General features: G+C 35.0%; 1 protein-coding gene across 1 annotated transcript in view; it reads left to right on the top strand.

Annotated features, from left to right (window-relative positions):
- ADAM7 (ADAM metallopeptidase domain 7) overlaps positions 1-27,963 on the top strand; it is a 52,550-nt gene that overhangs the window by 20,255 nt on the left and 4,332 nt on the right. Inside the window, exons 8-20 of the mRNA XM_039218171.1 lie at positions 487-558; positions 8,438-8,607; positions 10,920-11,004; positions 12,370-12,500; positions 14,688-14,862; positions 16,033-16,122; positions 17,360-17,555; positions 17,972-18,074; positions 19,036-19,225; positions 25,572-25,652; positions 26,792-26,870; positions 27,385-27,490; positions 27,859-27,958. Coding sequence (XP_039074102.1) covers positions 487-558; positions 8,438-8,607; positions 10,920-11,004; positions 12,370-12,500; positions 14,688-14,862; positions 16,033-16,122; positions 17,360-17,555; positions 17,972-18,074; positions 19,036-19,225; positions 25,572-25,652; positions 26,792-26,870; positions 27,385-27,490; positions 27,859-27,958 — 1,578 coding nt within the window. The remainder of the gene's footprint in view (positions 1-486; positions 559-8,437; positions 8,608-10,919; positions 11,005-12,369; positions 12,501-14,687; positions 14,863-16,032; positions 16,123-17,359; positions 17,556-17,971; positions 18,075-19,035; positions 19,226-25,571; positions 25,653-26,791; positions 26,871-27,384; positions 27,491-27,858; positions 27,959-27,963) is intronic.

Consider the following 27,963-nt stretch of genomic DNA (forward strand, 5'->3'; position numbering starts at 1 on the left):
CCAGGGTGGTCTTTGATTATATTCTGTAGTTTGTTGTTTGTGATGATCATGGACACAGAAGGGCTGGTAAATTTTCTGTGTTTTGTTTTTGTTTTTGTTTTTTTGTAATATAGGGTTTCTGTGACACTTTAGTAAGTTTTGCTTCATCAGCATGATAAATATAGACTCTAACAAACACTGATCAGTTGGTTTAATAAATCAGTGTAATGTAATATGTTGTGATACGAAAAGAGAACAAGGTTATGAAGAAAACCTTAAAAGTAGTGCTAAGCTGAAGCGTGTCTTTAGAAACTGCTGTATGTAGTGATTTCATATCAAAAATGTAATTCTGCATAAATTGTTCAGATTTTTAGCTGATCAGAAAGAATGCCAATAAGTTTTTGTGGGGTTTTTTCCTGGAAACATCTCATAGTAGGTGAAGTATTTCAGTGAGTTTATATTCATCTCTGATTATTAATGAATGCTGATCTGACGTTTTATTTCCAGTATCGCAGGAATAACCATCCTCACAGTAAAATGAGGAATCGAATTTGGGGAATGGTCAATTTTGTCAACATGGTAAGATCTGCTACAGTTTGAATCAATCTAAAAATATAAATGGAAAGTACCTTTTAGGATAGATATCTTCTGGATTTTGTGGTAATCTCAGTATTGGGACAGCCCCAAACACAAAAAAACTCACCGCATAGACTAATTAGCCAAAATCCATTGAAAAATTCACAGCAATCAAGGAAACACAGCTCTGACTTTTTGGTTTTCTAAGTAAATGACACTTAATATTTAAATATGTTTCAAAAGTTGGCTAGTAACCACAAAATTTATAAAACAATGGGTAAAGATTTGAATACCCGTCACACACAAATCAAACCCATTAATACCTTTAACATCACTGTTCTGTAACTTAGTATTGTTGGAGACCTTGTTCCTGCGTCACCCTCAGCTTCAGGCCTTTGTTCAGAGTCAGAGCTTATAGGTCTGCACTCACATTCTTATCTCTTCTTCAATAGTAATCTGTTCTTGCTTAGTAAGTCAGTGATTGCTAGCCTAGTTAGGGGACCCACAGTGTTTTCTTATCCTGATCTGTTCTGTCTTAGAAAACCTCTGCCTGTGGGTCTTTGGGTAGATTATTCTCACCATTTGTGTTCTTCCTTCATTGGTAGAATACCTTGAATGCCCTGACCTTAGGACAGCTTCTTGCCTCTCCTCCAGGGGCAGAAGTGTTTTGTTGTTGTCGTTTTGCTTTGTTTTCTTTTCTTTTCCCTTCTTTCAGTAACAATAGGTTTTCACTTGAGTTCTGGGAGAATAAAAAAAAATGCCTACCCTCAGCAATTGATATGTCATCCAGACAGATCACCAATAAACAGTGGATTTAAACAACACTACAGACTGAATGAAACCAACAGGCATATACAGAATATTCCACCCAGTAGCAACAGAATACACCATTTCTTTTCAAGAGCAGATGGGACATTACATGGTATATATTATATAGCAGGCCACAAAGCAAATCTCAACAAATTCAAGAAGATAGAAATTATATCAAGTATCTTTTCCTGCCACAGTGGTATGAAGCTAAAAGAGTACTGACAGCAAGATTAATGGAAAATTTTATAAATATGTAGAAATTAAAGTACATGTTCCTGATCAACAAATGGATCAAAAAATAAATGAAAGGTATAATAAAAAAACCTTGACACAAAAATGAAAACAAAACATATCAAAACTTATGAGATGAAGCAAAAGCAGCTCTAGGAGGAAAATTTATAGCTACAAATGCATACCTACATCAATGAAAAACAAAAATGTCAATAAACAACTAATATTCTACCTTAAAGAACTACCAAAAGAACAAACTAAGCCCGCAGTTAGCATGAGGAAAGAAGTAATAATGAGATAAGAATGGGAAAAAATTTTTCTGAAAGTCATACAGCAGCTTAACGCTTTTGTTTTTCTGGAGAACAAGAGCCTGGTAGGTTTAAAATGTTCCCAAATCAGCAGTTTCTCCCATCCTTTAAGCCTATATATACCACGAAAGGAGAGTGGCTCCAGTCTCCCATTCTGCCCTCTATGGTTTCATGGTCATGAAGAGGATGTCCATGGAGAAGATTCTGAGCATAGGTGTGAGATTCCTTGTGTCTGTGTCTCTCAGAGGATCCTATACTGTCATTCTATCACATACTTGCCCTTTAGCAATTCCTTAAAAATGTCTGATGAGTTCTACTTATGTCTTGCATGGCACTCAGCATCTTTTTTTCTCATGCTCTGCCACTGGGAGATATTCTAGCACCATTTCTGCAGTCTTTCCAGAGATTTCAGGCATCATCTGACTCGCCCTGTTACCTCAGCTAACTTATACGGTCTGATGCGATATGACTTTATAGATTCTCTGGCTTTTTCTTTTTGCCAGGGTAGAAGCAATATTATTTCCAATTTTGTGTGTCTCAGCCAGAAGTAGATATTCTCTGAGCTTTAAATCTATTTCTATGGAAATTAATAATTCTCCCCCTACCCCTATTTTCTAAAAAGGTGGGAACATTGTGGTGTGAAATAGTTATATCTCATAGTCACCTATTTTTTTCCTGTTTCTTTTTATTGATTGATTTTCTCCCTTTTCTCCACAGCCATACCAGTATTTGTTGTCTCTTGTCTTTTTGGTGATGGCCATTCTAACAAGCAGATCATACCTCATTGTGATTTTAATTTGCATTATCTTAATGACTAGTGATGTTGAACATCTTTTCATGTACTTGTTGGCCTTTCTTGCATCTTTTTTGAAAAAATGTCTATTTAGGTACTTAGTCCATTAAAAATTTTTTAAATGTTTATTTATTCTTGGGAGAGACACAGAGAGTGAGCAGGGGACGGTCAGAGAGTGAGAGAGACACAGAATCCCTATCAAGCTCCAGGCTCTGAGCTTTCAGCACAGAGCCCAACAGGGGTTTGGACACACGAACTGTGAGATCATGACCTGAGCTGAAGTCAGATGCTCAACTGACTGAGCCACCCAGGCACCCCTCTGCCCATTTTTGAATTAGGTTATTTGTTTTTTTTTTTGCTATTGAGTTGATGGATTGTTTATATATGTAGAAGCTTTTAGATGCAGTCCCATTTATTTATTTCTTATTTTATTGCTTGTGCTTTTAGGTGTCATATCCAAAAAATCATTACCAAGACCCATGTCAAGGAGCTTTATTTTTATGTGTTCTTCTAGGCTCTTCATAGTAAGATTCAACGTTTAAGTCTTTAATCCACTTTGAGTTCTTTTTGTGAGTGGCATAAGTTACGGGTCCACTTTCATTCGTTTACATGTGAATACCCAATTATTCCAACGCCATGTATTGAAGAGACTATATTTTGTCCACTGAGTGTTCCTGGCTTCCTCGTCAAATATTAGTTGACCATATATGCTTGGATATATTTCTGGGCTCTTGATTCTGTTCCACTGGACTATTTGTCTGTTTATATGCTAGTACCATACTGCTTTGATGACTTTAGATTTACAATAAAATTAAAAATCCGGAACTGTGATGTTCCTGCTTTGTCTCTCTCAGGATTTCTTTGGCTATTTGGAGTGTTTTGTGGCTCTATATAAACTTTAGGAGTGTTTTTTCTACTTCCATAAAAATGTCATTGGAATCTTAGTAGGGATTGCACTGAATATACAGATGGCTTTCATAAGTATTGGCATTTGAATAATATTAATTCTCCTACTCTATGAGCGGAGGATAATTTTGCATTTATTTGTGTCTTCTTTCAGTTATTTTATCAACTTAATAGTTTTCAGCATACATAACTTTCACCTCCTTTGTTAAATTTATTCCCAAGTATTTTATTATTTTTGACCTTCATGTATGTAGGATAAATCTTTTCATTTCTTTTTCAGAAAATTCCTTGTTATTGTCTAGAAAGGCTACCAAATGTCTGCATGCTAGTTTTGTTTTGTTTTTTGTTTTGTTTTTTTTTACAAATAGTTTATTGTCAAATTGTTTTCCATATAACACCCAGTGCTCATCTCCACAAGTGCCCTCCTCCTGCATGCTAGTTTTGTATCCTGAAGCTGTACTGAATTCATTGAGTAGATCTTAATAATTTTGGGTTGTCTTTGTATGTCTTCATACGTCTTTATATGTTGTTATGTATAAAATCATGGCTGCAAAGAAAGACGATTTTACTTTCCTTATCAATTCTGATATCTTTTGTTTCTTTTAATTGATTGCTCTAGCCAGGACTTTGAGTACTATGTTGAATAGGGTTGCTAAGAGTGGGTGCTGGTTTTGTTCCTGCTCTTAGAGGAAAAGCTTTTTCACCGTTGAGTGTGATGTTAGCTGTGAGTTTGTCATATATGGCTTTGATTATGTTGAGATGTGTTCCATCTATGCCTAATTTGTTAAGAGGTTTTTTATAATGAATGAAATGTTGAATTTTGTCAAGTTGAGATATGATTCTTATGATTCTTTTCTTTCATTTTATTAATGTAAAAATGTCACTTTCATTGATTTGTTTGTTTGAATGATCCTTGCATCCCAGGGATAAATTCCACTTGATCATGTGAATGATCCTTCTAATGTGCTGCTGAATTCAATTTGCTAGTATTTTATTGAGATTTTTTGCATTTATATTCATCAGGGATATTAGCCTGAAGTTTTCTTTTCTAGTAGTATCCTTTTCTGGTTTGGGCATCCGGGTAATGCTGGCCTTATAAAATGAGTTTGAGAGTATTTCCTCACCTCTGATTTTTTTTTTTTTTTTTTTTTGAAGAGATGGGACTTACTGGTATTAATTCTTTAAATGTTTGGTATCATTTACCAGTACACTATCTGGTCCTTGGCTTTTCTTCATTAGGATACTTTTGACCATTGTTTCAATCTCCTTACTGGTCATTGGCCTACTAGGAGTTTCTATTTCTATTGACTTGGTTTTGATAAGCTGTATGTTTCAATAAATTTTACTTTTCTTCTAGGTGTCATGTTTCTTGTCATATAGTTGTTCATAGCAACCCCTTGTGCTTTAAATTTCTGTGATATCAGTTGTAACTTTCCTTTATTCACTCATAATTTTGCTGGTTTAAGTCCTTTATGTTTCTTTTAGTCTAGCTAGCGAGGGTTTATCTATTTTCTTCATCTTTTTAAAGAACCAACTTGTAGTTTGGTTAATCTTTTCCAATGTTTTTCTGTTCTCTATTTCATTTATTTCTCCTACAATATTTATTATTTCCTTTCTTCAGCTAAGTTTAGGCTCAGTTTTTATTGTTGTTGTTGTTGTTGTTGTTTTTTAATATCTATAGTTCCTCAACGTGTAGTGTTAGGTTGTTTATCTGAGATCTTTCTTACTTCTTAATGTAGGCATTTATGGCTATGAACTTTCTTTTCTCTTAGAGCTGTTTTTGATGCATCCTATAAATTCTTCATATTGTGTTTCCATTTTCATTTGTTTCAAGAAATTCCTATTTCCCTTAAATTTCTTCTTTGACCCATTGATTGTTCAGGAGAGTGTGGCTTAATTTCCATGTTTTTGTGAATTTTCTAGTTTTCCTCTTGTTATTGGTTTCTAGTTCCATAACTTTATGTTCAAAAAAAGATACTTGGTATGATTTCTGCCTTCTTGAATTTGCTAAGACTTGTTTTAAAACCTAATATATAGTCTATCCCAAAAAATATTCTATGCGCATAAAAGAAGAATGTGTATTCTGCTGTTGTTGGATAGAATGTTCTATGTATGTCTGTTAGATCCATTAGGACTAAAGTATTGTTCTAATGCACTGTTGATTTATTGATTCTGTCTGAGGTATCCATTGTTCAGTGTGGGGTATTAAAGACCCCAACTATAATTGTTTTACTGTTTATTTCTCCTTTTATTTCTATTAGTTTTTCTTTGTATATTTAAGCTATCTTTTTTTACAGTTTTTTAAATGTTTATTTATATATTTTGAGAGAGAGGGAGAGAGAGGAGAGAGAGAGAGAGAGAGAGAGAGAGAGAATATGTACACACAAGCTGGTGCGGAGCAGAGAGACAGAGGGAGAGACAGAATCCCAAGCAGGCTCCACACCATCAGCACAAAGCCCAACATAGCGCTCAATCTCATAAACCATGAGATCATGACCTGAGCCAAAATCAGGAGTCAGGTACTTAACCAAGTGACCCACCAAGACATCCCATCTATTTTTCCAGTATTGGGCACATACTGGAAAACATCCCTCCCTCCCTTCCTTTCTTCCTTCCTTCCTTCCCTCCTTCCTTCCTTCCCAGTGATCACTTGCTTGAAATGTCTTTTTCATCCCTTCTGTCTCAGTCTGTGTGTCCTTTAGGGGCCAATGTGTCCTTTGTATGTTGTATATTATTGGATTTTGCTTTTTATCCATTCATCCACCCTATGTTTTTTGAGTTGGAGAATTTAATTTGTTTATATTTAAAGTAATAATTGATAGGTAGGAACTTAGTACTGCCATTCTGTTCATTGTTTTCTGGTTGTTTTGTAGATCGATTGTTCCCTATTTCTTATCCTTCTCTCCTTTTTTGTGTTTTGCTATCTTTGGCATCAATATGCTTTGACTCCTTTATTGTATTCCTTTGTATAATTACCAGAAAAATTTCCCTTAAGGTTATCATGAGATTTACATAAGATATCAAACTTATCACATCCTAATTTAAACTGATAACAGCTTAGAACTCATATGCTTTGCACTTCTTTTTATCCTTACATTTTACATTACTGCTGTTACAATTTACATGGTTTTTAAATATTTTGTAACAAATAACATTGTACATATGGTATTTATGGTTATTTTTGCTATGTTCATTTTTTTTAACTTTTAGAGTTAAAATTGCAGAATCTAACAATGACTATGTATTTACTGTTACAAATGGTAACCATTACAAATGTTGAGATTTATCAACAGAAACAATTTAGGCCAAGAGAGAATGTAATATCAAAATAACTGTCTACTGAGAATACTATGGCTGGTAAAATCTCTCCTTCAGAAATGGAGAGATAAAGACTTTCTTAAAGAAACAAAACCTGAAGAAGGGAGTTCATTATTATCAGAACTGCCTTACAAGAAATGCTAAAGGGATTTTTTTTTGAGTGAAGGAAAAGGAATGCTAATTAAGATCATAAAAACACATAAATGATAACATAAATCTCTTATGTAGTTAAGAGTCTCTTACAGTTTACCTCTCTCTCTCCTTTTTCCTTTCCTCAATGTTCATCTGTTTTGTTTCTTAAATTCCATATATGAGTAAAATCGTATGGTATTTGTCTTTCTCTGGCTGACTTACTTAACATAGCAAAATATACTCTAGCTCCATTCACGTCATTGCAAATGGAAGATTTCATTCTTTTTGATGGCTGAGTAATACTCCATTGTATACCATATCTTCTTTTATCCATGAATATCACCCTTATTAATAACTGATTGCATCCTCTACTAATACTGTGAGCTCTCCATTCCTGCTCTTAACTCAGTGTTCACAGTTTCTTATTCATTCTTTCTTTCAATCTACTTTGTACAGGCTATTATGAAATATAGAGCTGATATAACATATATTTTTTGTCTCAAAATTCTCATAATATTTACTTAAACTCTATCTCCTTTTGTGCTGACATCAAACTATCTGCCAGCTTAGAGCTGTATTCCCACACAAGCAAATGGGAATAGAAGAGAGAAAGTTTATGGGTTACAGCTATTTGTCCCTATTTTGAGTAATCTCCAGTAAGATTTCTCAGATTGCAAAGTAGTTCCAAAAATCAAACAAAATATGGCAGCTAAGCTATAGGTTTTTGAAAATCAATATCAACCTTCTAATCTGCCATAGAACCAACTAATGACTTAAATAGAGAGATAAATAAAGTACATTTATTCCTCTGTGTGTCACTGTTAGTAAATTCACATTTTAGGGTCAGTTATAATCTCAGAGCCTTAATAAATTATTTATTCTAGGCACATCTTGTGCCCAGTGTCAGTAAATTTATGATAGCTCAAAGGGAATCTGATTTTTAAAATTTTATTTTAATATTTATTTTTTGAGCGGAGGTGGGCAGAAAGACAGAGAGGGAGACACAGAATCTGAAGCAGGCTCCAGGCTCTGAGCTGTCAGCACAGAGGTCAACACGAGGCTCAAATCTATCACCTGTGAGGTAATGACCTGAGCTTATTGGATGTTTAACCAATTGAGCCACCCAGGGGAACCAAGGGAATCTGATTTTTTAGTCAAGTTTCTTTGTTGGTCATGATAATTAACCCAGAATTCTGGCCAATTTACATTCTATTTCAATATCACCATTTGTAAAAATAAGGCCTGTGCTTTTTACAACTGAGCCACTCAGGAACCTCTGTACCTCATAGGTTAAAATTACTTATTTTAATATAAAGGAATATAGCAATGATGAAGGATCCTTCTGTAACTTGATTCTGTGAAAACTTACTTTCCCTTTGAACAGATTTATAAAACCATGGACATTCATGTGACATTGGTTGGCCTTGAAATGTGGACAAATGGAGATAAAATAGACATAGATTCAAATATAGAAAATACCTTATTGCGTTTTTCAAGTTGGCAAGAAATATTCCTTAAAAAAAGGAGTAATTTTGATCACGTTCTGTTACTCAGGTATGTAAGTGCTCTATTTTCCTGCATATCTCAGGTGATTTATAAAAAAAAGAAAAGAAAATGAAAAAAATGAACAGCAACCAAATACTTTTTAAAACAATTGACTTTTGTATAGTACACAGTGACAAAATATTATGACTAGCTATACATAATATTTCTAAATGAACTTTCCAATAATCTTTCTAATATTGACTAATACTAGAAAATAAACATATGATATACGTACATTTCTGGGAAAGGTCGAAAATGTCATTAGGTAAGCAATGTACTTTTAGAATTGATATACTTGTTAGCATCCACCACTAACTCCCTTTAGCCTTCTGTGCTATGCCATTCCAACACTCCACCAAAACTTATCTTTATGGGAAAGTCCTTCATTCCCTGGACATTTCCCTCAACAAAGTGTCCCTATCCAATGACTAGCACTTCAAGAGCATCTCTTCTACTATTAAAGATGACAGATAACTAGTCTGCAACAGTGTCAATATTCCTAAGTAAAGGTTTGGATTTTTCTACAATATTACATCATTCTTTAAAAGGGGGGGGGGCATTCTTATCATGTTTTTGTAATTCAAAATACCTACCACACTACTCAGCCTGAAAGAAAATGATAAATAATTGTGGAGCTGAACTGACCTTAACCTTAGTCCTGTTGTCCTAATGAAATTATGAAAACAAAATTTTGGAGGAATGGAGTCATTTGGTAATTCTTCAACTGCCCTTAAGGCGACTATGTACATAACAATGGTACCCACTTGACCTACTTCATTTTCCTTTAATAGCAGTGTTTCTTGTAAGGTCTGCAGACACACCCTACAAGTGTGTTTCCTAGCATTATGTAAATGTTAACTTTCAGTTTGAACTCAGAACAGTGAACTTTCCAAAGCCTATAGTTGGAGTCCAGCTCTTTGACAGATTGATGAGAGTGAACTGCACCTCCAAAGTACTATCATTTCTGATTTGTATATCTGGAATGGCCCACAGCTCACATCTCCGGGGGGGGGTAGTTGGAACTGACTTGGACTCAGATATTCATGCACTAGTATGCCCTAAAATTATAGATGTTAATGTAAAATATCACTATGACCTTCGTTGTGGCCAAGATTAACCTCTTTGCTTATTTCTTGGATGTGTGTCTTAAAATAATAAGTTAGTCTAGAAATATTTACATGGCTGTAAGTGGAAAACTTTACTTTCATCAATGTCTCTTATTCTGAGCAGTAGCTTCTTACACCAATAGTACATCTGCAAATATGGAGATGAGAAAAGTGCTACTAAATGTCTAATTGGACATTATATTTGAGATTTCTTATATGTTGAGTTTCTTCTATGTCTTTTGCCTATATTCACATAGAGCTAGAAGGGATGAGACAATATCATGGCATTATCATGGTGTGAATTTTGTTTTTAAGTGACCTTGAGCAGAATCACATTGTGCTCACCCTGATGCTTCATCTCCATGGGTGGTGTTTTTCCAAGGTCTCCAGAGTCTAGGAAGACCAGAATTCTAAGTTCTTCCAAGATGTGTAGCCAAGCACTGAGACTAAAGTATACAACATTTCAATAGTAAAGAAAGAAATAGAGCATTTTTAAAAAATCTTCTTGATCAAGGAAGTTAAAGATTAATGGTGGTCATCTAGCCTGACCATCTTCCTTGTATTTGAATCTTCTTAATTAAATTCCAAGTGTCATCTTCCAGCTCATGATTGCTCTCTTTAAAATGGTCCAACTCTACATGTTCTTGAAAGCATATCAAATCTGGATTCCCTTAACGTACACAACTATACCTATCTTTTTAGGTAATCCAAGAATAGTTCACATGACAACTTTTTTAAATGTTTGATTATAGTCATCAAATCCTCTATGAATTTCGATGGTTGATTGAAATTTTCTAAAAATGTTCAACTACAGCTAATGAATTAAGCATGGTGTTGAGTCTACTCACTAGGTTGTATATTTCCCTCTGAACACTTTTTAACTAAATTATTTGGTCTTTTAAGTGGTTTTATCCAAAGCTGAGTGTAGAATAAGCCACGTAAAATTCGACTCTCACCTTATTATTTTTTTTAGAAAGTACTTTTTTTTAAAGATTTCAACCTTAGATTGTACTGACTTTTTCAATGCTTCTAATATACCATGGGTTTTAAATTAGCTTAATAACAACTAAGATCATCCTCACTTCTAGAACTCTAGAACAAAAGGCACTTTTATGAGCAAAGATACTAGCATTGCGAGGGTTCATAGCAAATCAGTATTTGTGTTAATTAAACTACTACCTCAGTCTGAAAAGTGTATTTACACCTTGTTTACAGTGGGAAGTGGCTCTACACAAATGCACAAGGAATTTCTTATCCAGGGGGTATATGCCTGCCCTATTACTCTTCCAGTGTCGTTAAGGTATGTTGTGTTTTATTGACGTTATGCTACTTAATCAAAAAGTTTGAATTAAATTTTTGTAAATTTTTTGTGCCCTACTGAAAAGGAAAACATATGCATTCTGTTCCGCCAATATATGTCATGACGAAGCTGTTGTGTTTCCTTTATTAAATCGGAAAATAATATTTTATAAAAACTACAGATGAACAATGAAGATAAACAAGCATGGTTCAGAGCTTAAAAGAACATCATATACACATTAACATACAACAACTAGAAAAGCTTTTTTGCATATTAAATATAATGTGTCCTTATTTATAAGGATGTGTGAAGTACACAAAACTTGATGGCTGAGTTAACAAGTGAGGATAATTGTTCTTGTGCTGAAAAAGGAGTTCATAAACTATTTAAAACACCATATCAAGACAACCATGCAATTCATTTTCAGGAAGAATAAGACCTTCAAACTGCTGACTCATCTATTTTATGTGGTATTTTTCCTACGTCACTAAGCTTCTAGTAAATACTGTCCAAGTAATTTTATCTCAGTCTTATTAAAGACCTTGAGATTAAAAACTAGTGCATGATCTATTTCTTAAATGGATCTGTTTATGACTATGCCTTTGATTATGGTATTTTAATAACACAGATTTTGCATAGTGGAGTCCGTCTAATCTAATACAAGCTGTCGCCACTCCTATTATGACATTACAACTTGTCCAGAACACATTTTAAGTTTCAAATGAGTACAATGTGGTAGCCAAATTAGAGGAATTTTACCTTTACAACAGCCTAATATCCCACCCCTTTCTGGAAATTAATTTTTAGTCATTAATACAGAGATCAAAACATGAAATAGAGCTACAAACACAGGTAACAATCAACCCTGCCTTGGGTTTCAAATCACTGGATTTCTGGTTTTCTTCCTAGCATAACTTTCTCCTCATGATCACATAGCATTTTTGTGCAGTGTAAAAGTATACTTTGAAGACATGAACCTCGCATATTTATTCTTACCCTCTTTGAATATCTAGTATATAAAAGGAAAATCAATAATGTTTGTTGTATTGTGTAGGAAATTAGATAATAAGTTTTAGTTATTGGTAAGAATGAGTTTATAGAAATTCAGCAATGACAATAACTGTGCCACAAAAAAAGAATTTCAAAATGTTAGAGTTAGAGACACTCAGAAGGTCATTTGTCCAACCTCATTATATAATTAAAGGAACTGAGGGCAGGACAGGGATGTAACTAAGTCCATGGCCTGTCAGATAAGTACTACTTCCAGAAGCTAAAAACTAGGTCTCAACCAATAGTTTAAAACACTGTGTACTAGAGTGCATTATCTTATAGAAATTTCTGATGCGTATCTTTTCTTGGCCTTAGGATCTTTTACCTGACCTAAATGTAGTTGCAAGCAGAATTGCACATCAGCTGGGCCATAACCTTGGGATGAAGCATAATAATTACCCGTGTACTTGTACTTTAGAGAGATGCGTGATGGATCATGGTGGAAGGTGAGGCTTAAACAATGCAGAGAAGACATTTAAATATTTTGAGACTGGCTCTTGATTACAACTCCATATTGTAGGGATATACTGTTATTATGTGAAAATTTTCCCAATATATTTCATAAGTGCTCTTCCAAAACCAGCCATGATAGGGGCGCCTGGGTGGCTTAGTCGGTTAAGTGTCCGACTTTAGCTTAAGTCACGATCTCGCGGTTCGTGGGTTCGAGCCCCACATCGGGCTCTGTGCTCTCAGCTAGCTCAGAGCCTGGAGCCTGTTTCAGATTCTGTGTCTCCCTCTCTCTCTGACCCTTCCCTGCTCACGCTATCTCTCTCTCCTAGAAATAAATAAAAAACATTGAAAAAAAATTAAAAAAAAAAAAAAAACCCAGCCATGATAGTCTTCCCTTTGGGGTCTAAAGCTTATCAATTAGTAGTCTGTCTTAGTGATATGCTGAGAGAAATTTTAAAACTCCGTCTGAGCATACTGCAAAAGTATACAATGATTAATTAGTAAATTACACTAAAATGCATAGGGGAGAAATACACTCTATGTGCTTTGTTTTATCATCTTTGTTATAAACACTAATTTCCTCCTTCAAATCTTTACTCACATGTTATTCTCAGCCAAGCCTTCCCCAGCCACTCGATCCCATTGTTCAATCCTGTCTCCTCATAATACCCTGGCATTGTCCACCCCCTCTTACTTTGCTTTTTCCCCCCATTCTTAGTATTAATCACTATTTAATATAGTCAATGTTTTATCATTTTATTTTTATATTTACATTATATCAATGTTTTATTATTTTATTTTTCTAGTAAAATATAAGCTTCATGAAGTCAGAGGGTTTTGCCTGCTTCATTCACTGTTTCATCACACTACCTAGAAAAGTCCCAGATATACTCTATACATAGTTACAGAATGAATGAATGCCCTATATCCCTCCATCGTGCTGTGAATTATGTGCAGCCAGATCCTAAATCTTCCAAGTCTTGGAACTCCTTCACAGAGGGGACACAGTGCATTGCATATAAGAAAGGTGTTTGCTGCTGCTGATCAGTGCTTCTATATATTGATTAAATGAACTAAAATAATGAAGCCCCAAATTACAGTGACTGGCACAGAATAAGAACTAAGTGACTGATAACAATTTTATATCATTAGCTACATAGTTGGTAGTATTTTCCAGGGTCCCACCATCCCGAAGTAACATATTTAAGACTCAAAAAGTACATCGGTGTCCAATTGTTGTGTCAATAATGGCAAAGGGATCAAAACAAAAGGAAGACTCAAGGGAAGTGAATATCAGTATTTTGAACCTTCAAACTTTTCAGAAGTTTACTGCATTCCTAGGATGTTTTGCGATGTTACTTAATGAACACTTTGTTTCAGCAAATATTTATAGAGAAGTACTCTGTATCAGGCAATGTGTTAAACTAGTCCTTATTTGAATAGAGGAAGAAGAAGAAGAAGAAGAAGAAGAAGAAGAAGAAGAAGAAGAAGAAGAAGAAGAAGAAGGAGAAGAAGGAGAAGAAGGAGAAGAAGGAGAAGAAGGAGAAGAGGAGGAGGAGGGGGGGGAGGAGGAGGAGGAGGAAGAAGAAGAAGAAGAGGAAGAAGAAGAGGAAGAGGGAGAAGAGGAAGAGGGAGAGGAAGAGGGAGAAGAAGAAGAAGAAGAAGAAGAAGAAGAAGAAGAAGAAGAAGAAGAAGAAAAGAAGAAAAGAAGGAAGAAGAAGAAAAGAAGGAAGAGGAGGAGGACAAGGACGAGGAGGAAGAGGAGGGGAAGAAGGAGGAGGAGGAAGAGATCTAGTCCCTGCTTTGAGAAGCTTGGAATCTTGCATGAATAATAAACAAATACATACAAATTATGTCAAGAGGAACAAATGAAAAGTGACATAGGAACAGCAAGGCCATTCAGTCTAAACTGTGGGCTTCAGAGAGGACTTTATGGAGGAAATATAGTCAGAGTATTTTCACTAGGATGGCACGTGTTGGCTGTTTCAATAAGACATTTTCTATAATAAAAGCCCAGTTGCTACTCTCCTATAACACTAAGGCAAGAGTAGGAGAAGTAAATGGATTTTTAGAGTTGATCATTTATATTTATTCTTTCTAAATCCTTCATAAAACTTTCATAGCTATTCCACCACTATGCATCAATAAAATTAATCTTTATTTTTAACTCATCTAAACTCTAGCATTCCTGCACTAAAATTCAGCAAATGCAACAGAATTCGCTACCTGCAACACATGAAGGATTACAATCCAACATGTCTGTTCAACATCCCATTTTCTGATAACCTAAGCGATTACCCGTTTTGTGGAAACAAGAAGTTGGATGAAGGAGAAGAGTGTGACTGTGGCCCTGTTGAGGTATTTGCAAATGATGTTGGATTTAAATTACAAAGTTTATGCTCAGCTAGGATGTAGGCAGGAAGGTAGCCTTTAATCAACCAATGTGTTTTTTGTTTCATTTTGAAATAAGTCATTGGCGTAGCCTCATTGCAAGGCATCTTACCAAGTCATAAATTAGGAATAATGATCTTACTGGAGACCCATAGTATCACATTTGCCTGGTTTATATATTAACTGGCTCTTCTTGTGAGCAAACCCCCTAGATGTTATTAAGTTTGATCTCATGAATGGTAGGAATCTGTTCTCCCCAGTCAGTCAATTGAGTTTTATTCAGGGCCTTAGGAGGCTAGTCTATATCCCAGTTGGACAGTTCAGGTTATTAGAAAACTCTGTATTAATGGAGCAGAAACCTTCTAACCTTCCACATATTTATGGCCTTGGTCTCTGGAACATTTGGAATAAGCTTTAAGACAAATTTTAGAGTGATTCTTTTTTATTTTCTTTTTTTTATGACAAATCAGAGACTCCATGGTCAGTGTAGGTAGTGACATGTCCAGAGATTGCAACACCTAGTTTCCAAATGTCTCACATTAAATGTGAAGAGGTTCTTAACTTTGGAAACTGATACTTTTGCCCATGAACATTCTTTAGAATAGTTCTACAGTTTCCTTCTAACATAGGAAGTGCCTTAAATGATAGGATGCAGACAATTTATTTTGCAATTTTAATTTTGTTTGAGGAGATAGGGCCTAAGTGTCCATTACTTTTTAATGAGGCATTAAAAACAACAAAATCCAGCCTGAAATTCTTAGCATATTGAGGAAAATGTAAAATTATGTCTTCAGAGGTTCTATTATTTCATATTAAACCTTCAGTATAAAGAAGTAGCAGGACAATTCCTTTCAAAGGATGGAAAGGAAAATGGAAGGTCAGAAACTTTGGACCTCATACACTTCCAGTGAAAATCCACTAAGCGTGGAGTGCTGAATGGCCAAATAGGAAAGAAACAAAGTAAAAGTCTCAAAGAACAATTACAAGCAGCAGTCCTCACATTACGTGTCATAGCCAAGGATCATTCATTTGCATTTAATTCGGAAAGACAAGTAATGATAAATTACACAGAACAGTTTATGAAACAAGAGCCTAACTACAAACCTATTTCTATCTTTAATTTTTCATTATTGCCAGGAGTGCACCAATCCTTGCTGTGATGCAAACAAATGTGTGTTGAAGCCGGGATATACTTGTGCAGAAGGAGAATGCTGTGAATCTTGTCAGGTAAGGACCTTTGCTAAGACTGAGTTCTGTGTTTTCAGTTTAGTAAGTATACATAGGACCACAGAATTGTCTGTCCGTTACTAGTTACATTACTAATCCCAGATTAGGGTTATGCTTGCTTGGCCCCAGTAAAGCTTCTTCTGGGATGTTCTGGCTTCTAAGCCCTGGCAGTGCTATGGTCTGGCGAGTAGAAAAACAGGAATCACATGGTCTTTTAGGAATAGAATTATATTATCAACATTATTTTTGTTCTTTATCAACCTTTACCAAATCATTACCAACCTATTTAACCTCAGCTTGGGTGTGGTGTTAGTGGGGAGGCGTAACATTCCAACAACAGTGAACTAGAAGGGAAAAGAATGATACTGGAATTTAAAAGTGGAGAATGATTGGGGCGCCTGGGTGGCTTAGTTGGTTAAGCGTCCGACTTTCGCTTGGGTCATGATCTTGCGGTTTGTGGGTTCGAGTCCCGCGTCGGGCTCTGTGCTGACTGCCAGCTCAGAGCCTGGAGCCTGTTTCAGTCTGTGACTCCCTCTCTCTCTGACCCTCCCTTGTTCGCGCTGTCTCTCTCTCTCTCTCCTAGAAATAAATAAAAATATTTTTAAAAAAAAAGTGGAGAATGACTAATACATGGAGAGCTATTCCTAGGAAAGGCAATCAGAAATCCAAACGACTCTGTCCAAAGGTTTAATGACACTTCTTTCACCCCACTATATTGTGAACCCACAAAGCAAAGGAAACATGTCCTCTTCACCTTCAAATCTTTCAAAAACTCATCCCAATTAGATGCATATTGAATGGCTGACTAAAAGAATATTTTTATACACTTTCCTCCATCAGTGAGTCAGGGTACTTTTCTAGTTCATGTGGAGAGGTCGGATTTCTTGGGAGTGAGATTCCACATTATAGATAAGCAGGAATTCCTGGTTATATGTGTGTGCTGGGCACTGGAAGTACTAGAGCAAGATGAACAGAACACTTGATCACATGTCCATTTTATGTCCTTTCTGACTCTACCCAATGCTGTTCTAACCATCCTGTCTCTCCTGAAATTACATAAAAACCAAGGCATTTACAAATGATAACAATTCTCAGTGGAATGGAGAAGGAAGTCATGATCTAACCTTCAAACTTTTTTGTTTGTTTAGATAAATTAAATGGGCCAGCCCCTCTACTTACTTAGCCTTAACCTACTTAAATGTGTCCAAGATTTAGTCTTTTTGATTTTTTTCAACAGATGAAAAAATCGGGGTCCATGTGCAGGACAGCAAAAGATGAATGTGACTTTCCTGAAGTGTGTACTGGCTACTCTTCTGCATGTCCTATGGATAAATTCCAAGTAAATGGGGTTCCTTGCAAGAATGCAAAAGGATACTGCTTCATGGGGAAATGTCCCACCCGGGATGATCAGTGCTCTGAAATCTTTGATAATGGTGAGACACAAATACAGTAAATGGCTGATAAAGATAATAACCATTATTTCTATTATTATCCTGTAAAAATTTATGGGCAAGATTGAAGATAATGCCATTTGTGGCATTCTTTCCAGATATTACCTAGAATCTCTCTGGATATTACCTTTAATGTTAGTTGATATTACCACTAATGTTAATTAACTGCCTCAGTATGTGGGTTAAGGTAGGTTTGTTACTTTTTTATATCCATACTCTGCTGTAAAATATCTTCCTGATGCAATAGGACAGTTTTAAAGTGATTCATTTATCCCATTCCGACTCACTGCACCATGACACTAAAATTTCAATTAGATTAGAAAAATAACATATTTTATGATTTATAACATTCATGTTTTTTTATTGTGTTACTTCAATCATACTATTTTGGGTCCTAGAGGTGAAAGACAGTTCTGATCTCTGCTATGAGATGAATAAAAAAGGAAATCGATTTGGATACTGCAAAAATAAGGAAAACAGATTAATTCCCTGTGAAGAGAAGTAAGTACCATGAAAAGAAAAGTGTCTTCTAAGAGTGTTTTTGCAAAATCAGAACCAGAACAACTTGTCCTGACAGATGCTCACCTCTTTTGATTGAGATTAAGAGAGGGGGTGAGGCAGCAAGCACACAACCCTGACAGTGTAACTGACATCTATGTACTATAGTTATGAGCTGAAGGTCATGCAATATAAAGAGGAAAGATGAGCAAGAGTTAAAATTCTTAGGAAAGAAAGGGAAGAAGAGAAGTTGCAAACAATAGGAAAGAGCAAACAAGAAGAGGAGGAAAGTGAAAAGGGATGGTAAGAAGCAGAAATAAGGAAATAAGTGAAGCCATATCAAGTGAAGAAAAGTCAAACTTGAAATTGGAAGGAAGGGGAGAAGTGGAAGATCTGATTTAAAAATGCATGAACTGTGTCATTCTTCCAGATTTGTTACACGCAGAAAGGCTTTTTTTATATGCCACAAGAGGGATATGGACTGAAAACAATAAAAGGCTTAGGTCAAGTTTGACTTTGCTCCTAAATATACTAGGTGAACCTGAGCAATCACTTCACTTCCTCTTACTTCCAATTGTTACCGAATCTATAAAACGGGTGTTATGATAATAGCAAACTCATGAGAATTAACTGAGTGCTCTGTGCAAGAAAGAAATTTTAATGTCTTGATTAAAGTTACGCTAATTCAAATGACTAATAGGAAATATTCTTCTGTAAACTTGAGCTAATATTGATTTGTGAGAATCACAGAGATATAAAGAAATAGAATCATTCCACATCACAGTTCCCGGAGTCAAGACTGCGGCTGGCCAACCTTCCCTCCCTGCCTCTCTCGGTAGTTCTGCAGCCCACTGGTAAGACTGGGTGTAGAGAAAAGTGATCAGGCCACTCCACTGCCGGACTCGTCTCTATGAAGTCCTTTTTTCCTGCCCCCAAGTCTGAGAATATTCTCCCTTTCCTTCAGAGATGTCAAATGCGGGAAGATACACTGCAGTAGAGGGCAGCACTCGCCTCTCCACGGAGAAGAAAAGATCAATCACCTTAAGACGGTTTCAAAGAAGAACGTCACTATGGAGTGCAAAACTTTTATTTTATACCATAGTTCTAAAGATTTGGGCCTGGTTGCTTCTGGAACCAAATGTGGAGACAAAATGGTAAGATGAAAGCCCTTTGTTTTAGTACAACTTCTTGGTTCAGCCACTTTAAAACATTGCTTTCTGTAATTGGTTCCTCAGGGCCTATATCTGGGAAAGCAGAAACAAATGGGCAACTTTTTTTAATTTTTTATGGAGCAAAGTTGTAATAATACTATAATAAATATTCATTTTTGCCTAATCTCTGTGATACAAAATGATAGGTAAATGTTATAAGTGTGCTTAATTAGTATCTTAGAGTAGACATCTAGTGAAATTATAGACATCATTTTTAAAATTAATTTGACTATGAAGTAGCCATATGTTCTTCATTTGTGTTATTCATTCAGCCATATTTATTGGGTAAATAAATATGCCAGTGACCATGATGTACACAGATGATATAAAGATGAGTGTACTTGAGAAATTCATAGATTAAATTACATATATTAAAGTCAAGCTCAAGTGCTTTTATAGCGTTGTGACCAATATACATTAGAGTCCAAAGAAAGACACGATTGACTTTGCTTGTAGAACACAAATGACATCTTATGACGCCATTAAATGAGAGACGTTTCAGCTTTGATGTGATGAGCATTTTTCAATGCTGACAAAATGAGAAAAGACTTTTTAGAAAGAAAAACCAACATAATATGCCAAGGTACAAAGTGTATGGCATAGTAAGATAACTGGAAATTTTAGTGTGACAGGAGTTTTGGGTGAAATGTCAGAAAATAAAATTGAGCAGCTAGCATAAGGCCAGATTACAAAGGGTATATTATTCCAAGATGGAAACCTGAGAATGCATTCTAAAAATAATGGCCAACTCATCAAGGTTTATAAACACAAGAATATATGGAAACCATAACACTTTCAAAAAATCAGTTATTTTAAAATAGTATGGTTTCTTTCTGTCATACACCTTCTTTCCTCCTATACCTCTTATACCACTCCCTAACATTACAGTGTCATGCATATAATGTGATAGAAAAATGAATTGAAAAACAAAATTCAGAATTTAAAAAAGTGAACTAGGATTTTAATAATTTAATGGAGCCCTATATTTCAAATCCATATTCTTAACTACTACAGTTTCCCATTATAATAACTAAATATAAAAATGATGAGGAATGGGGGCGCCTGGGTGGCTTAGACGGTTAAGCGTCAGACTTTCGCTTGGGTCATGATCTCGCGGTTCATGGGTTCGAGCCCCGCGGCGGGCTCTGTGCTGACTGCCAGCTCAGAGCCTGGAGCCTGTTTCAGAGTCTGTGATTCCCTCTCTCTCTGACCCTCCCCTGCTCACGCTGTCTCTCTCTCTCCTAGAAATAAATAAAAAAACATTTTTAAAAAAATAGTGAGGAATGTATATTTGTGAAGTTTTATGTATGTGTACCCACCACATGATAGAAAGTTCAAGGATTTAGAGTGGTAGAGTATATGAGGCATCACATTAAAGAAAATATCAAATAATTTCTTATTCACTCCAGATAAGAAAAGTTATCCAAAATACCAACAAAATTGTTTTGTTTTTTAAAAGAGAAACAGAATTGAGAAGCTTTACATAGCCTGACCAAGAAACAAAGGGGAGAGCTTTCAAATAATAAAATTATAAATGACAGAGGAGACATCACAACTGATATCACAGAAATAGAAAGTATCATAAAAGAATACTATGGATGATTCTACAAATTGAATATTTAAAAGAAATGGATAAATTCTGAAAAACATACAACCTACCAAGATTAAGTAATGAATAAATAGAACATCTGAATAAACCAATAGAGATAAAATTAATAATTAATAATCTCCCAACAAAGAAAAGCCCAAGATGGCTTCACATATGAATTCTATTAAATACTTAAATAATTAATGTGATGCCTTCTCATCATCTCAAAAAATCAAACAGGAGGGGACACTTACAAACTCACTTTATGTGGCCAGCATTATCCTCTATCAACGCCAGAAGAAGAAACTATAAGAAAGGAAAATTATAGGTGAATATGGTTGATGAACATAGATGCAAAAGTCCTAGCAAAAATATTAGTAAGTGGAATTCAGTAGCCATAATCAAGTGGGATTTATTAATGGGATGCAAGGATGCATCTACTTACACAAATTAATGAAAGAAATACCTCATTAAAAGAATGAAGTACAAAAATCATATGATCAGGGCACCTGGGTGGCTCAGTCGGTTAAGTATCCAACTTCGGCTCAGGTCATGACCTCACGGTTCGTGGGTTCAAGCCCCACATCAGGCTCTGTGCTGACAGCTAGCTCAAAGCCTGGAGACTGTTTCAGATTCTGTATCTCCCTCTCTGTCTGAACCTCCCCTGCTCATGCTGTCTCTCTCTCTCTCTCTCTTTCTCTCAGAAATAAATAAAACATTAAAAAAATTTTTTAAAAAATCATATGATCATCTGAATAAATGCAGTAAAAGTATTTGGCAAAATTTTAAATCTTTTTATGATAAAAACTCTCAACAAATTCTGTATAGAAGGAATGTACTCAATATAATAAAAGCCATATATGGTAAACCCACAACTAACGTCATAACTTCAATAGTGAAAAGCTGAAAGATTTTCCTTTAAGATCAGGAACAAAAAAAGTGTACCCACTCTCCCCACTTCTAGTGAACATAGTACTGGAATTACCAGCCAACCCAATTAGGCAAGAAAAAAATAACAGGCATTCAATTCAGAAAGAAGAAGTTAAATTTTCTGTTTGCAGGTGATATGATCTTATATATAGGAAACACTAGGGAATCCTAGGTGGCCTAGTCGGTGAAGCATCCAACTCTTTGTTTCAGCTCAGGTCATGATCTTAGTTTCATGAATTCAATCCCTGCATTGGGCTCTGTGCTGGCAGTCCAAAGCCTGTTTGGGATTCTCTCTCTCTGTCCCTCCCCTACTCACACTATCTCTGTCTCTCTCAAAATAAATAAATAAACTTAAAAAAGAGAGAAAACCCTGAAGGCTCCATCAAAAAACTATTAGAACTAATAAATGAATTCAGTAAAGTTGCATGATAAAGAACAACATACAAAAATCAGTTGCATTTCTATACACTAAAAAAAACCTATCACTAAAAAGAAATTAAAAAAAACATTTATAATAGTATCAAAAACAATTAAAATGTGTAGGAATAAATTTAACCAAGCAGTGAAAAATCTGTACACTGAAAATTATTAAAGACGATCCTAAAATGTGTAGGAACCACCAAAGATCTTAAGTCACCAAAGCAATCTTGAGCAAAAAGAACAAAACTGGAGGCCTCACCCTTCATTATATCAAACAATATTACAAAGCTGCAGTAATAAAAACAGCACGGAACAGACATTTAAAACATGGAGATATAGACCAATGGAACCGAATAGAGAGACCAGAAACTAATTTATGTGTATATGGTCATCTAATCATTGACAAAGCACCAAGAATACACAACAGGGAAAGGATAATCTTTTGAATAAACAGTTCTGGGAATAGTAAACAGACAAAACAATGAAACTGGATTCTTACACCGTGAACAAAAATTAACTCAACATCATTTAAGACTTAAATGTAAGTTATGAGACAGTATAGCACCCAGAAGAAAACATAAGAGAAAATCTCCTTGTCATTGCTCTTTGCAATGGTTTTTTGTTTTGATTTTGCAAAAATCAAAAATAAGTAAGGGGGACTATATCAAAGTAAAACATTTCTTCAGCAAAGGACATGATCAAGAAAATGAAAAGGCAACCAATGGAATGGAAGAAAATGTCTGCAATCCATATACCTGTTAAAGAGTTAATACACAAAAGTTTCAAGTAATTCATTCAGCTGAAGGGCAAAAATTCCCAACAGTCCAATTCAAAAAAAAAAAAAAAAAAGAAAGCCAAAGGACTTAAATGGACATTTTTCCCAAGAAGATATACAAATGACCAACAAGGAAATGAAAAGGAGTTCAACATCATTCATCTTCAAGGAAATGTAAATCAAAGCCATAAGAGATATCACCCCACACCTATTAGGGTGGCTATTATCAAAAACACAAAAAATAAAAACTATTGGTGAGGATGTGGAAAAAAGGGAACCCTTGTGCTCTGTTGGTGGGAAAGCAGACTGGTGCAGCCATTATAGAAATAGTATAAAAATTAAAAATAGAACTACACTGTGATCCAGCACCCTCACTTTTGGGCACATAACCAAAGAAACTGAAATCAGGATCTGGAAGAGATATCTGCACTCCAATTTTCACTGCACCATTATTTACAGTAGCCAAGATATGGAAACAATTTAAATGTCCTTTGCCAGGTAAATGGATAGTGAAAATGTGATATATATATATACATATAAAATATCACAATAATATATAATATGTAATAATGAAATATATAATAGAATATTATTTAGCTTTTAAAAAGAAGGAAATTCTGTCAGTTTCAAACACGTGGATGAACTTGGAGGAAATTTCGTGTATACTAAGCAAAATAAAGTCTGACACAGAGAGATGAATACTGTATGATTTCACTTGTATGTGGAAGTTAAAAAAAAGTCAAAGTCACAAAAGCAGAGATGGTTGCCAGGTGGGGAAAATGGGGAGATGTTGGTCAAAGTATACAAACTTTCTGTAATCAGTAAATTCTGAAGGTTTAATGTTGATCTGGGTGGCTATAGTTAATGATACTGTAATGTATACTTAAAATTTTCTAAGAGGGTAAATTTTAAGTGTTATCAACACACACACAAAAGTAACTATTTGCGGTGAAGGATGTGTTCATTGTTTGTGGTAATCATTTCACATTGTACACAGTGTATATCAAATCATCAAAATATGCACTTTAAATATATACAATTTTTATTTGTCATTATACCTCAAGAGAGTTGGAAAGACATTTCCTGATTCATGTTTTTTAAAAGAAATAGGTAAAAATTGGGGTAACTAGGTAGCTCAATCAATTCTGTGTCTGACTCTTAATTTTGGCTCAGGTCATGATCTCATGGTTTGTGGGATTGAGCCCTGAATTTGGCTCTGTATTGACAGCATGGAGCCTCCTTGAGATTCTCTCTGTCTCTCTCTCTCTGTCTCTCTCTCTGCACCCCCTTCTCACATACTCTCTCTTTCTCTCTCCCTCTCTCAAAATAAATAAATAAGCATTAAAAAATAAAAGTAAATGAAATAGGTAAATATAAAAATAACAGTTAAAATTAAATAAATGGGCTAAGATAAGCCAGGCAATAATTATAAGCAACAAAACAACAATAATTTGGTTATAAAATGTGAAAAAATAACAAGCAAAATTGAAAACAAAGTTAATAGCCATAAATAAGAAGATTAATTGATATTAAGACTAACCAAATGCCCAATTGACAACTGTAGTATAGCAAGTATGGATCTTATTAAATCAAAAGAAAACTTGTTTGATGGAGGAACAAGGGGGAGAAGAAGGGGGGAAATGGTGGGGGAAAGGGAGAGAGGCAAACCATGAGAGACTCTTGAATGCTGACAAGAACTGAGGACTGATGGATGTGGGGGGGAGGGGGGATGGGCATGGAGGAGGGCACTTTTGGGGAAGAGCACTGGGTGTTATGTGGAAACTAATTTGACAATAAACTATTTGTAAAAAAATAAAAAAAAAAATAAAACAGACATTTAAAAAAAAAAAGAAAGAAAACTTGTGGGGCGCCTGGGTGGCTATGTCGGTTCAACATCTGAATCTCTTTTTTCTTAATGTTTAGTGTTTATTTATTTTTGAGAGAGAGAGCAAGCAGGGGAGGACAGGGAGAGAAGGAAAGAGAATCTGAAGCAGGCTGTCAGCACAGAGCCCAACAAGGGGCTAGAACTCACAAACCACGAGATCATGACCTGAGCTGAAGTTGGATGCTTAACCAACTGAGCCACCCAGGTATCGCTAGCATCTGACTCTTGAATTTGGCTCAGGTCATGATCTTGCAGTCGTGGAATCAAGCCCCAAGTCCAGGTCCATGCTGAGCATGGGGCCTGCTTGGGATTCTCTCTCTCTCTCTCTCTCTCTCTCTCTCTCTCTCTGTGTGTCTGCTTCTCTCTCTGTCACTCACTCAAAATAAATAAAAAGAAAAAATAAACTTTAAAAAAATAAAGAAAACTTGATGGAAATAAAATAAATTGTCGCACTCACAACTGTAGAATCTTTGATAGATTAACATTTGAAGAATTAGTAAGGATATAGGTATTTTAATAATGAGTTTGTATATAACAATATTTGTATACTACATTAATTTCAAATCTCTATCAGACATTTATGGAGGATTTCTTCTTCAGAAGATTCTACATGTGATGTTTTTATAATAGAAAAAAATCATGTAAATTCTAAGAGTAAGTCATTAATTCATATTGGTAACTTCATTTCCAGGTGTGCAACAATGGTGAATGTGTGAACCTTGAAAAGGCCTACAATTCAACCAATTGCTCTTCTCTGTGTAATGAAAATGCTGTAAGAATTGACTCCTTTTTAAATTAATATCTTGCCATTCATTTATTTACATAGAACTTCATTCCTGTGTATGTGTGTGTATGTGTGTGTGTTGATTTTTAAATAAAATACACATTTGGGGTCCATTTTTTCATGTATGATCCATAATATTAATCTAAATATCCAAACTAGGTATTACTCATAGATATTGTCAATATTACAAGTATATGTATTACAAGTATATATTTTATCATTGTACCAATAATCCTGAAACCTAGTAAGTTATGAACATATGAAGTGTAAACCTAAAGTTTAAAGTTGGGTCTATCATAATATCACTTATAGTTAATTTATAGCAATGTCAACATTAATGTAAAGCTTTTGACAAAATAACAAAAAATTATACATATATTTTATATATATTATATACATAATTACTCAATTAACACCGCATGATACTAGCAGTACCTAGCAGTTTGCATTTTGGGTAACATCTTTTCCTTAGCAAAATTAATCAGTGACACTTATATAAAGTTGTATATGTATCAGGTATTGTTTCAAGTACTTCACATGTATTAAATTTTAAAGGCTTCATAACAACCTTGAAAGTGAGCACTATTCCTATGCCCAATATTATAGGTGGAGAATAAGTCACATGATATGTTAAAGGAAAAGCTGAAATTTATATACAGAAAGAGTGCATATCCTGAATCATTACACAATGGTCTTTGATGAACTAAACATTGTGCCACCTCTTTTTCTCATATTAATATTATCTTATTACTACTAAGGCTAATTAGAGCCAGTTGCGTGGCTATGATTTGTCTAACTCTAACAGGGCTGTTTCTTTAATAAGATTGATACTTTCTAGAAAGATAAGTAAAGCCATCTAGTGCATCTGGTTTTGAATTGTTAGAATCATTCTCATGTATGAAGGTCACCTTAAAAAGCTGTTTCTTCTCGTAATTTTGTTTACTTATTTTTTCCAATGTTGATTTAGTTGATGCCGTTTAGTTAATTAATCAGTAAAAGTGTGTGCATGTGCGTGTGTGTGTGTGTGTGTGTGTGTGTGTGTGTGCTGTAGAACCAGCACTAAGCTAAGTGAGGTACAAAAATTCACATATAACCTGATAAAATTATATGATTAACCATTCTTCCAGGTGGATGGCCATGAACTTCAGTGCCAGTGTGAGGAAGAACAGGAACATGTGGACTGGGAACAAAACTTAAATGTTACCAGTGAGCATCCTAGAATATAATACCTTGCATACATCAAAAGCCTAGACAATGAAAAAGCTTTTTTCCTTATTTCCCAAGTCTAATATATATATGTTGTGTTTCCATGGGGATTTGTATGGTCTTTTTACTATTTTGCATTTTTAAACACCCACATTTGAATTTACTATAATTGCTTTTTAGAATTAATATATCTTCTTCTAGTTATATTTGGATAGGATCTGCTAAGAAACTGTAACACAACAAGGCCTTTTTATAGTCAATTAATAACTAACTGTCAAAATATTTCCTGCTAATTGTGGTTCTTAAACATAATGGACTCTCAGGTTGAGTGTCAATTGTTAATACGCATGATAATTTGCATGTTTTGGTCTTTTACTTTATATTTTTAAAAATGGAGGAAGAGGGAATTAAAGTCCTTTAAGTAAAGGAGAAGCTGGATTGTAATAGCTCAGCTAATACTTCCTTGTCCTAAGGTTGATGTCCTGGCTAAAGCTTACGTTTTTTAATATTGCAGACATATCCATTCTGGGTGTTGTGCTTGTCCTGGTTATTATTGGTGTAGGCGTTGTTGCATTATTAATCCATTACCAAAAATGTATTAAGTTGAAGCAAATTCAGAGGTATGTATTTTCTATCTGTTGAAATGGGACCATTACTGACAATATATAAGCTCTGTCACTATAGACAATATTTCATGGGGGAGATGTCTAAGCCTCTTACTGAGGACAAAGTAAGAGTAACAGTAAATCAAGCCATTATGTATTTATGTTCTCATCTCCAAACGCTTATCCCAATGGTTCCCAAACTTTGCTACACATTGGAATCATAGAGATTTTTTAAAAGGATGCTAATTTTAGTTTCTCCCTCTGATTAAATTGTTATAGTGTATAATCTGAGGGTTAATCTTTTGGAAATCTCCTAGATGATTAACTATTAACCACAGACTTATCCCATAACTTATGTCAATATTCCGTTTCCTTCTTGACAGTCCGCCTAGAGAGACACTGGGAGTGGAGAATAAAGGATACGTTGGTGATGAGCAGCAGACAAGGACTGAGCCAATCTTCCCTGATATTCATCCCCTCCATGTAAG

Source organism: Hyaena hyaena, unplaced genomic scaffold (assembly GCF_003009895.1).
Source record: "Hyaena hyaena isolate Hyena2069 unplaced genomic scaffold, ASM300989v1 scaffold_741, whole genome shotgun sequence".
Classification (NCBI taxonomy): domain Eukaryota; kingdom Metazoa; phylum Chordata; class Mammalia; order Carnivora; family Hyaenidae; genus Hyaena; species Hyaena hyaena.